This window comes from Pyrus communis, chromosome 2 (genome assembly GCF_041283825.1).
Source record: "Pyrus communis isolate YQ-2024b chromosome 2, ASM4128382v1, whole genome shotgun sequence".
Classification (NCBI taxonomy): domain Eukaryota; kingdom Viridiplantae; phylum Streptophyta; class Magnoliopsida; order Rosales; family Rosaceae; genus Pyrus; species Pyrus communis.
Window position 1 is genome coordinate 18,560,999 of NC_142566.1, and position 12,644 is coordinate 18,573,642.

General features: G+C 37.0%; 1 protein-coding gene and 1 pseudogene across 1 annotated transcript; both read left to right on the forward strand.

Annotated features, from left to right (window-relative positions):
• The first annotated feature begins 6,780 nt into the window (after positions 1 to 6,780).
• Positions 6,781 to 8,299, forward strand: LOC137747848 (subtilisin-like protease SBT1.9 pseudogene; annotated as a pseudogene).
• A 1,096-nt stretch (positions 8,300 to 9,395) lies between these two features.
• LOC137746543 (uncharacterized) lies at positions 9,396 to 11,259 on the forward strand. The gene is made up of 3 exons (XM_068486561.2): positions 9,396 to 10,152; positions 10,536 to 10,721; positions 10,797 to 11,259. The coding sequence occupies exons 1-3, from the start codon at positions 9,670 to 9,672 to the stop codon at positions 11,079 to 11,081; spliced, it is 954 nt and encodes a 317-aa protein (XP_068342662.2). The 5' UTR covers positions 9,396 to 9,669; the 3' UTR covers positions 11,082 to 11,259.
• Positions 11,260 to 12,644: the final 1,385 nt, after the last annotated feature.

A 12,644-nucleotide genomic window follows, 5' to 3' on the forward strand; every position in this document is an offset into this window, starting at 1 on the left:
TTGCACTTGGTTTGACTTTTTTTTAATGGGATTGAGGACAAAGGAAGAAATGTGTCTCGGTCAAGGTGTCTCTATGCCTTGGTGCAAGGACTTTAGAATGGGCGTTGTTCGTAAAAGTGGAGTGGAATTAATTTAGTGGTTGATGTGATGTATGGGAAGGTGAATTGCATCAACTCAAACAAACTGGTTGGATAAATTGAATTGATAAATAACTATGTTTCAAATACTCCTATTACAAGAAAGTAAAATTTCAGGGTTTTGACCTCGAACAGGAAGTGCGCTAAGGGTGTTCGACTTCGAACAGGCCGATTTGAAAGTGCACCCCTTCGACTAGAATGAGGGATGACAAATCTAGGTCCAAACATTCCCAGCTATTCTCATGAGCCTTGAAGCCAAATGGTTATGAGACTAAAAATGCATTTGTCTGGATGTTGTATTCAACAACGCCCCGCCAAAGGGTGAGTTCATCTAGATGAGTCCAAGTCCAAACAGACATAACTCAGTTTGGTTCGGTTTAGATTCTATCAAGTATATCAAATGTAACTAAAAATTTCTCGTATTGTAGATTGATCAATACCAAGAAAATTTATTACTAAGAGAGTGTAGATGTCGAAGTCAAATAGTTTAGGGTTTTTTTTTTTTTTTTTTTTAAATTTTTTTTAATTTTTTGATGATTTCATTCAGTTTGGGTAATTTTCAAAATAGGTCAAAATTGAACTTAACGTCGCTTTAGTTTGGCCAAAGATTGTAATTTTTAATCGTAAAAAGGTACTATCACTTAGTATGATCTAGTGATATTCATTTTCACTTGTAGGCGAGATGTTTTATATTCGATTTTCGTCCAAGGAGAATTTGAACCACATTATTGCTAGCTCATTGTAAGACTTAGCCCAAACCGCCACTTTCTTAGTATACATAATATCGTTTATTCAAAAAACCAAAAAAAAGTACTAGACCTCTTCGACTAGCAAATTTTAGGTTAACTATCACGTCTCATCGATGATATTTTAACTAATTAGAATGATATTTAAAATGATTCTAATTCCTAATTTTATGTTATGCTAGCCCATATGCATTAAAAGAAACGATTGATGACTTCTTCGGTGTTTGTTAACAAATATATGGGATCAAAATATGTGGCTCTCACAATAGAATCTTTTATGCAATAGTTGATTGCCCAACAATTAGATTGATTAGGTGGTAGTTGACATGTCCTCATTCCTTTTTTTTTTTTTTTTTCCTATTTTGACTCGTTCAATTCTTTACTTTTCTTGGTGGTTCTCGAGTTGTTAGAATAAATATCAATTCCATTCCTCTCACCCATTTCCAATTAGTAAACACATCAGAGAGTTGTTTTGAAGAACACCATCATGTACTATGCTCGGATAATTTTTTGTTATTTACAAGTGTGGAGCAATTATTCTTTATATGATAATGTGACATCATTTTATTCTACGAACGTAATAATCAAAATTGTTAATTATTTTTACCATCATCTTCAAACATTCAATTTGGTTGATATTTTATAACAAAGTTTCTGTTAAGACCTAGCTACGTCTTCGAGTAATTGCACAAAGAGAGAGAATACAGAATACCAATTATTATTTCATTGACTGAGTATCTTCCCTTACAAGCTACTATATGTAGTAAGTTTCTAACTAACAATCTAACTGACTAACCAACTAACTCCCATACAACAATTACCAACAGATTGCTTCCATCTGTCATAGCATCCTAACAATACCTCCCCTTTAAAACTGAACTTACAAATCACAAGATCAACATTTGAGAAAGAAAAACAATACAAGTAATATGCTAGTACAAGAACACTGCAAAAAAAAAAAAAAAAAACAATATACTCAAAGATGAACAACTTTTGGAAATTTCGACTTCAACTCATGGTAAACTTCCCAAGTAGCATCCTCTTTAGAATGATTCTGCTACTGGACCAGCACTTCAGTTACTGCAAAATTGCAGTTGGAACATCCTGTAATATACCAGCATCTGTCAAAATTGGCAAAGGAACTGTAGTTTGGACATTATCCCCTAAATGTTTCTTCAAGCAAGACACATGGAACACATGATGTAGTTTGGAGTGATTTGGAAGTTGAATTTTATAAGCAACATTTTCTACTTTAGCTAACACCAGAAATGGGCTATAAAATCTAGGCTGAAGTTTGTGGAAAGGATGCACTGCCAATGACTTATGTTGGTAAGGAACCAACCTTAGATAAACCCATTCTCCCACTGCCAAAACCCTTTCTGTCATCTTCTTATCATCTTGGACTTTTATATGACATTGAGCAGCTTCCAAATTACACTTCAGTAATGACAAAATTCTAGTTCTTTCCTTCAAACACTCCTCCACTGAATCCACTTTAGTTATACCATTTTCATAAGTAGGCAAACGAGGAGGAGAATAACCATACACTGCTTGGAACGAAGTCATTTTAATAGCAGAATGAAAGCTAGTATTATAGCTCCATTTTGCCCAAGACAACCACAAAAACCATTTCTTCGGTTGTAAACTACAAAAGCATCTTAAATAGGTTTCCAAACACCTATTGAGAACTTCAGTTTGCCCATCTGTTTGAGGATGATAACCAGAGCTAAAACAAAGTGCAGAACCTTGTAATTGGAAGAACTTTTTCCAAAATTTGCTCATGAATATTAGATCTCTGTCACTTACTATGGATTGTGGCATACCATGCAATTTGAATATGTTGTCAACAAAAAGTTGAGCAACTATAGAAGCTGTATAAGGATGACTTAATGCAATGAAGTGTGCTTTTTAGATAAATGGTCCACTACAACCCAAATCACAGTTTGCCTCCGCAAGGTGGAAGGCTAGTTATGAAATCCATTGAAATTTCAGACTATACCTTAACTGGAATTGGTAATGGCTGCAAGAGTCCAGGTGGTAACAAGGTCTCATATTTATTTTGCTGACATATAACACAAGTTGCTACTCTATTTTTGATGTCTTTCTTCATACCCTCCCAGTAAACTAACCTGGAAATCCTCTTGTAAGATTTTAGGAAGCCTTAATGACCAACTGCAGGGCTTGAGTGAAATTCAGCAAAAACCTTATCTCTCAAAGAACTCAATCGACTTAATACAATCCTGTTTTCGTACTTTAAGAATCCATTATCAACACTGAATCTTAAAGTGCTAATAGGAACATCATCAAACTTAGATTGTACCAGTTGTTGAGACTTGGCAATAATCCAAGTGTCTTTTTCAACATGTCTTCGCAAGTCATCTAACCAAGAGGAGTAAGTGGAGGAAATGGCATTGAGTTCACTTGATTTATTAGAATTATCAATATCAGTAAGTACTCTAGACAATGCATCCGCATCTTGGTTATCACACCCTCTTTTGTATTGGATTTCATAGTCGAAACCAAGTAACTTAGTGACCCACTTTTGCTGAAAAGGTGTATGAGCTTTACCCTCTAAGAAATACTTCAAGCTTTGGTGATTTGTTTGAATGATAAAATGATTACCTACCAAATAAGATTGCCATTTTTGGACAGCATGAATGATGTTTAACATCTCATTCTCATAAGCTGATAATACTTGATTCCTTGGACAAAGTGCCTTGCTAGTAAATGTTATTGGTCTTCCCCTTTGTTGTAACACTGCCACAATACCATATCCTGATGCATCACTTTCGATCACAAATGGTTGACTAAAATGTGGAAAATCTAGTACTTGTGGTGAAAGCATTACCTTCTTAAGAGTGTTAAAGGCTGCAGTGGCCTCATCATTCCACTTAAAATTATTTTTTTTATTTTTTTAATTTTTTTTAATTTTTTGTGAAAGTAGTGAGAGGACTAATGATCTTCCCAAACTGAGGTATAAACTTCCTGTAGTAACCTGTCAACCCCAGGAACCCTTTTAATGTCTTCACTGAAGTAGGTATAGGCCACTTAGCTATTGCATCTAGTTTTGTAGGATCTGCTAAAACTCCAGATTTGGATATTATGTGACCAAGAAATTCAACTTGATCTTTACCAAATGCACACTTAGACATTTTGACAAATAAAATATGTTTTGTCAAGGTCTCAAATACTACTCTCAGATGTTGCAAATGTAGACTCCAAGAAGCACTATAGACTAATAAGTCATCAAAGAATATTGATATGAATTTCCTCAAATAAGGTTGAAAGATATCATTCACGAGACACTGAAATGTTGCCAGTGCATTTGTTTATCCAAAGGGCATAACCAAAAATGTAGTAACCATCATGTGTCCTAAAGGCTGTTTTCTCAACATCCTCAGGGTGCATTCTTATTTAATGGTATTCCGCCCTTAAATCTAGTTTAGAGAAGAACTGTACACCATATAACTTATCGAGTAATTCATTAACAAGGGGTATAGGGAACTTATCTTTAATTTTGATTCCATTAAGGCCCCTGTAATTCTTGCACATCGTCCATGTTCCCTCCTTCTTCCTCACTAAAATAACTGGAGAAGAATAGGGACTGTTGCTCATTCTTATAAACCCAGCTTCCAAAAGATCCTGAACACATTTCTCAATTTTTGTTTTTTGGACTGGCCCATACATGTAAGGCCTACTATCGGGTGGTGTGCTATCCTCAATCAAAGTAATTCTATCATCTTAAACTAAGTGAGGGGGAAGTGAACTTGGAGTAAGAAAATATTACTTCAAACTCTGTCAACAATACACTCAACTCTAGTTGTTGCTGATCTGTGAGATTCAAGGAATGAGGAATTGTGGTTTGTGACTCCAAATGATTCAGGGACATTGATTCACATTCCAAATGATATAGTACTACACCCAATGTGGTTTCTTGTTGCAACAATTTTTGCATTTGCAACGCTGAGATATCCTCAAAGTTGTTACCAACAGTTTACAAGGCTTGTAATGCAATATGTCTTAGAATCTTTATAAAACTGCATATACTTGTCAAAATCTCATAAGATAGGACCACAAGTTCTCAACCATTGAATTCCTAAAACAATGTCACATATTCCCAAAGGAATAACATATAAATCTATAATGAAGTGGAAATCTTGAATTTTCACAAAAGCTTGAGCTAGAGTACCTTTTTGTAGCTACTTTACCCCCATCAACAATCTTGACATTAGACGGATGCTTAGTATCCAAATGTGTTCGTAATCTTTTTACCAATCCCAAATCCACAAAGTTGTGGGAGCTGCCTAAATCAATTAGTATAGTGATAGGACAATTCTTGATTAACTTAGAAACCTTCATAGTGTTGATGGAAGGAGGAGCAAGGGTACCAAATAGTGCACATGCAATTACTTCAGGTTCCTCATTTTCCAATTCTTCAATACTATCAAACACAAGATCTTGCACATAAATTAACAACTGTTTCTTCTCACAAACATGACCTCTAACAAATTTGTCCTTGCAATGAAAACATAAACCATTCTTTCTACAATGATCTACTTCCTCAGGTGTTAATCTCCTAACATTGTTGTTTTTAACACGATTTTCAGGCAATATGGTAGTAGTAATATTCTGTGATGCTGGAGAATGAAAATTTGGTTAAATGGTAGAAGGTTTGTATAAAGATTTCACCTTGAGTTTTGTGATCTTAGCATCCACTTGTTGAGCATAAGCAACAACTTTGAGTACATCCTTTGGTTTAAGGAGTTTAACATCATGCCTTAATTCAGGCTTCAGGCCACCAATAAAGCAAGGACGAAGAAGTCCCGGGCTAATATCCCTTGTTCAATTTGTGAGCTTGTGAAATTCAAGAACATAATCTCTAAGTGTGCCAATTTGCCTTAATTTGACTAAGCTCTCAGCAGAATCCTATATTTCAGAAGGACCAAATTCTTGATGTGAATTCTTCCCAAGAAGGATAGGTGGTGAGGCATCATGCCCATTGGAAGTGTTTCCCCTTCCATGTGGAAAGATGCAAGCCTGACTTTCTTCGCATCATTGATGTTGAAGAAATCAAAATAATGCTTTGCCTTGTAGATCCAACCCAACGGATCATCCCCTTCGTTAAATCTTGGAAAATCCATCTTCAAGAAGGGAGCTCGTGGTTGGTGATTGAAATTTTGCCCAATTTCTTGGCGAACAACATTAGGGTTCATCAGATTCTGGAATTAAGGATCGCCAAGAGTAGGCTCTAAAGATTCCCCAAAAGAACCCCTATTGCAGCGTGCCATGATAGACTACAAATTAGACGAGAATCAGATCTTGTGTAAATTTGAATTCGTCTTGTGAATTCTTTAATTCGTCGAATTTGGACTCCAAATTAGAAACGCCAGCTTCCATGGTTTTGCACGAGGTCTGGCGCGTTATGCAACATTGAAGGATTGGTAGGATCGAAAAACTGGTTGATACCAATGTTAAGACCTAGCTACGTCTTTGAGTAATTGCACAGAGAGAGAATACATAATACCAATTGCTATTTCATTGACTGAGTATCTTCCCTTACAAACTATTATATGTAGTAAGTTTCTAACTAACAATCTAACTGACTAATGAACTAACTCCCATACAACAATTACCAACAGATTGATGCCATCTGTCATAGCATCCTAACAGTTTCATGTCATCCGGGTTCTCTAAGAAGAAAAAAACACTAGGGTTTATGAGAAAGTTTTCAATTATATAGACCTTTTCACCATAGAAACCTTCCACAAGTTCATTAGCCCATTGGATAACAAAACAAAGAAACGAAAAAAGTTCTTCGGCCAATTTCCTTGCACATTTGTATCTACAATCACTCACCTCAACTCAGTTTCTGCATAATCCCATGGACTCATCTGGCCATGCCGAAAGCCCTTTTCGGCCACGAAAGGTGGTATTTGGGTACACTTTCATCCATATCAGATAGTATTAAATCTTTTACTAGTACCACAAAGCTTATCCATACTTATTCCATCCAAGTCTTTAGTGTAGTTCTCACATTGTACGAGCTTGAAGCCCTTAAAGAGTATCATGGCTTTGTTTCTTTTGCGCCCGTTGTCCCCCTCAAACTCCACATTACCCACACTTCCCAGTTTCTTGGCCTCACTTCTTTTTCCGGTGCCTGACATGCTTTAAATTATGGCGAATGAGTCATAATTGGTTTACTTAACACTGGAGTTTGGCCTGACAGTGAGAGCTTCAAGGATGAAAGAATGACTGAATCCATTTTAAATGGAAAGGCAAGTGTGTGTCCAGCACCCAATTCAATTCTTCCTCATGAAACAAGAAACTCATTGGAGCTAGGTTTTTTCAAAAGGCTACATTGCCAACAATTCGAGGAGACCATCACGATGAACTCAACCCATGATACAGATGGACATGGAACTCACTCTGCCTTCACTGCAGTCGGTCATGATGTAAAAGGTGCATCCTATTTTGGCTACGGTATTGGCACAGCTAGAGGCGCGACGTTAGGGCTTGAATATATGGGGTGTATATATTGTCAATCTCCTTAGGTCATACTTTAGATGACCCTTTTTTGGATGATGACACAATGTCAATCTCATCTGTTGCAGCTTCAGCAGGAAATGATGGCCCTGCCTATGAGACATTACTCAATGGAGCACCGTGGGCAGCGATAGTAAGCGTAGGCATGACAGACTGCGAATTTTGGGGAATTTTAACCTTTTAGGAAATGGTGTTGAAATCACCTTCACTACCTTGTATGCACGTAACTCCTCTAGAAGCAAATTGCCGATTGTTTTTGCGCACAGATGTCAAAGCATGAAGGAACTGAAGAAACTCGTGAACAAGATTGTTGTGTGCAAAGACAATTTGAGCATAAGTGATGATGTTGAAAATGCAACTCTGCAAAAGTCTCTGGAGCTGTCTTTGTTACAAATTCACCTTGTCAGATTACTACACTTAAAGCTCGTTTCCAGCAACATTTATACGTGCAAAAAGTAGACGATTATTGCTCTAAAGGGCCATTTCCGAGCTACCCGAGTGTGTTAAAGCCAGACATTCTAGCCCCTAGTTCATTAGTCCTAGTGGCATGGACCTCAAATAATTCAGTGGCACAAGTTCAGTCAGGCTCTTTGTTCAGCAAATTTAATGTTGTATCAAGCACTTTTAACGGCTGCGCCTCAAGTGGCAGGTGTTGTTGCTCTCATCAAACAAGGACAGCCTAATTGGAGCCCTTCCGCGATTCAACCAGCCCTCATGACCACAGTCAATTTGTTAGACAATGCACAAAATCCCATCATACATGCTATCACTAACCTCCCGGCAAGCCCCCTAGATGTTGGACCTAATAGTATGATTAAAATAAAAGAAATAAATTTTGCCTTGCTGTTTTATCTTTCTACACTCCAATTTTGATTTTGTCAATTGATTTCTTCGATCCAATAGCTCGAACTTTTTTTGAAAATAAAAAAAGGAAAAGAAAATGCACGGTAAAAAAGAGTGCGTTAATCGGTTTCTCAATATTAAACGTCTATAATTCCAACTCTTTTCAGCTCGTTTTTCACTTTATTCTTCTCTTTGATCTCAGATACCCTAACTGAAACCACATGTTTGTGACTTTTTTCCTAGACTTTGGGCCTATATTTGGGAAGTAGATGATGCGTCTTTTGACTATAGTCGTGAAGCCTACAAGAACTCACCATAAAATGGGTGTCTTGATGCACTGCTGTATCGGATTTTCAGCCCAAGGCATTAAACTTAGGCAACGCATAGATTGCTTAAACAAATGGCCTCCACCGACGCTCCTAATTTCCTAGCCACTTCCTAAACACTTCAATTACTCCATTCCTACAAGATCTGATAGAACTTCTTTGAATAGCATTAACAAAGCTCAGTTAAACCTTTTTGGATTTGGATTTGGATTTGGGTGAAATGTTTTTTTGTCAGACTATCTAGTAACTTAGCACAAACTCAGATACAAATATTGAGGTGCGTGGAGCCTCCTCGGTGCTAGGGTTAGTGATAAAATTAGGCTAGGTAGGTTTAAGCTACTAATGGAAAATGTTTTCTACTCCAAAGTGATACTTGATTTCGTTCATTGATTGAAAGAGAATATATACAAATAAGAGGATAGTGTGCATACAAAGGTCTCGATAAAATCTGTCGGAGATTTAAACCCAACCAAAGAGAAAAATAGCGTACTGCACTATATCACTCGCTTTGATTAAGATAATTAAAAATCATAACTTCGCAATATAAGTATTGGTCTAACAACATAAATAAATATTGCATGATCTAGAATCGTAATTATATATTTATGTTGTTAGACAAACATAAATATTGCATGACCTGGAAACACGTTTAAATCAATTCTCTCCAACGCAAGAAGTAGGTGAAGGACCATAAAATACCCCATACAAAATTCATACTTTAATACTAGAAATTAGCAAAATGGCAGTGCACACTGTCAAGTCCACTCCCCTATTAATTACCTTCATCTAAACACGATACAGAAAACAGTAAACAAAACAAAACACAACGTGCAGCACCTTACAACGTACGTTCCAGAGATTCTAATACCACATTCATGAAAGGACTTACATAAAATGTGAGCAGTACATTGTATTATTAAACTGAAACGATATAATAAACCTGTTTCATGCAGAGTACTCCCTCCCCAAACTACTTCAGTCTTCCACTTCACTTTCCTTCTCTCCATAAACAACAAAATCAAAAAGCTTGAGCAGTCTTCATCCGTGAGAAAATAATCTATCAAAATTACAACAATGTCAGTGTTGGCCAAGACTGACTCCGAGGTGAGCAGCCTCAGCCAGTCCTCTCCGGCGCGCTCACCGCGCCGCGCAGTCTACTACGTCCAGAGTCCATCGCGCGATTCGCATGATGGCGAAAAGACCACCAACTCCTTCAACTCCAGCCCCGTCCTCAGCCCTATGGGCTCACCCCCTCACTCCCACTCCAACTCTTCTCTTGGTCCTCACTCTCGGGAGTCTGCCTCCACTCGTTTCTCCGGCTCCCGCAGCAAGAGCAGCCGCAGTAGCGGCTCCCGCCGCAAGGGTTGGAGGCCATGGAAGGATCAGTTTGGTTCCATTGAAGAAGAAGGGCTTCTCGATGAGGATGGAAACCCTCATGGTCTCACTCGTAGGTGTTACTTCCTTGCTTTTATTGGGGGATTCCTTGTACTTTTCTCTCTCTTTTCTTTGATCCTGTGGGGTGCAAGTCGATCCCAGAAGCCCATCATCACTATGAAGGTATAGATCGTCCTTTCGAGTATCAATCTACTCTATCTGATCATAATATCATTAGTCAATATTTTGTGTACATTTCATCAATAACCACTTCATGAACTGTACATTGGCGCTCGATATCAGTCAATTACACTCTATTTCTTCTTTTGGGGGAAAGGGATTAAGATTGAAATTTGTTAATCGGGTTTTTGTCCACAATTTCGGTCGGCTTTTTAGTCATTATTTGGTCAATAATTTGCCACGGTTCAATAACAAAAATTGGTGTCCGGTATCACTCTCTATATATTTTCATTTTTTTTTAGTGAGAAAAATTATTAACATGGGGGTCTTTTTTAAATTTGTTTTATCTTTTTCATAAATTTGGTTTGAAAATGTGTTACATGCAGAGCATTCTATTTGATCAATTTGTGGTACAAGCTGGTGAGGATTTCTCAGGAGTGGCCACCAGCATGGTGTCCATGAATTCCACAGTGAAGCTCAACTTTCGTAACTCTGCTACATTTTTCGGTGTCCATGTGAAATCAACACCTCTGGATCTCTCCTACTCTCAACTCACTGTAGCCACTGGAACTGTAAGAAACCCTAACCATTTTTAATATATAATTCACATTTTTTTCCTTGATGAATTTGTTTATTGGGTTTTGCAGATAAATAACTTTTACCAGGCGAGAAAGAGTCAGAGAACCATTACAATAACATTAGTAGGAAATAGAATTCCACTGTACGGTGGGGGAGCAAACTTGGGCAGCTTAAATGGTGCACCCACTCAGCCAGTGCCGTTCGCCCTCAGGTTCACGGTGAGGTCGAGAGCTTATGTTCTGGGAAAATTGGTGAAGCCCAAGTTCTACAAGAAGGTCGAGTGCTCGGTGGTTATGGATTCTAAGAAGATGAATGTGCCCATTGCTTTGAAGAACGCATGTAGCTACCAGTGAATGGACATTCTAAGGTGCGGACTCAAAAAGTGTGTATTAGGAGCGACTGTGATCTACCAGTTGACCTGTCACCCCTGATGCACATCAATATTGTTCGCATAAGAGAGTACTCTATTAGTGAATTGATTGATTGTCTCCTCTTTGTCATTAAGTGATAAAACGACTGTTACTTGTATAATCTCTCTCTCTCTCTCTCTCTCTCTCCAAGTTTCAAGAATTTTTTTATTTGATTATTAGGGATTCTATAATTATAGAAAATTAATGTACATGGAGTCAGAAAAATACTAAATGACAAATGCAGATCTTTAGGACTTGGAAACAAGCAGGGCTCAGGACTTTTTTTTTTTCTTTTTCCCGAACAGGGCTCAGGATTTGGCTGCGACGATGCGGATCCTGTTGGCTGACTCAGCTATAAGAATTGAGAGCTGGAATATTTTAGTACCCACAGATACCCGTAGTGTTTTTTTTTTCTTCGTCATGCATTAACTAACTACAATCTCATACTAAAATGTCGAAAAATTACTTGAACGTTTATAGATTTGGGAAACTATTTACTAGCTACCGTGGAAAGACTAGGTCTCTCAAGGAGTGAAAATTATACTCTGTTTCGGTGTATGGCAGTACATCGAATGATGTACAATAAAGGATCCAACAATCAAGGATCTAATGGCATTGAATGACGGTGTATTTCAAGAATTCTCCTATGAAGATATAGGGTTGAACAACTCATACTTTGAAAGGCTAGCTACCAATTTAATTCTCAATACTTCTTAATATATACCAAGCAGAAGTATGCATTGTAGCATATAGTATTAATTTGTTTATAGCATTGGGTTTTAGAATGCTACTGATTATGTGGGAAATGAAGGTTTAAGTTTTGTATTTGGTTAATTATTTTTGAACTATATACACTCCTTTTGTGGGGATGTTTAGTTCATCAGGATTTTTAAAGGGTTTTTTATTTTTTTTTCTTTTCTTTTCTTTTTCCTTCTCCCAAAGGCTTGTTTGTTTAGTAAATTAACTACATCAAAATCAGGTTTGCAATATCTATTGTAAATAGATGTTTCGTTTACCTTTTAAAGGGTGTCAAATTGCAACAAACTTTTATTTATATATTCATAAAAATGGCAATGTTAGGGAGACCAAAATTTTAAACTAAATTTTGAAAACCAAATGATATGGTTGTTGATGATTGAATTGTTACTTAAGTGTTGATTAATGTGTTTATTTCCTATCGGTGACACATAATTTGGTTTGCAAATTTTAGTTTAAAATTTTGGTTTTCCTAATATTACCCATTTGTAAATGAATAACGTTTTTGTTATGTGTTTTCTCACCGTCTCCAAACACGATGTAAATAATTGTTTTCAACGTCACTATTGCAAAGAGCCTTTATGTGTTTTGACCTATGCGCACGTAAAGAAAGTTGTGGTTATGAAAAGTAGTCAAATTACTTATAAGTACATGTAAGATTCCTCATTTTCTTAATGTGGAATGCACTATCAACACGCTCATTCAGGTGTGGAGAATTTTGAAACCTTACACATATCGAGTGACATAGAG

What these genes read in the sequence shown, in the direction of transcription:
- LOC137746543 (XM_068486561.2), top strand. Translation starts at nt 9,670, where the DNA reads ATGTCAGTGTTGGCCAAGACTGACTCCGAGGTGAGCAGCCTCAGCCAG. An exon ending in AGCCCATCATCACTATGAAG is followed by an intron (nt 10,153 to 10,535) that starts GTATAGATCGTC and finishes TGTTACATGCAG; the next exon opens with AGCATTCTATTTGATCAATT. An exon ending in TCACTGTAGCCACTGGAACT is followed by an intron (nt 10,722 to 10,796) that starts GTAAGAAACCCT and finishes TGGGTTTTGCAG; the next exon opens with ATAAATAACTTTTACCAGGC.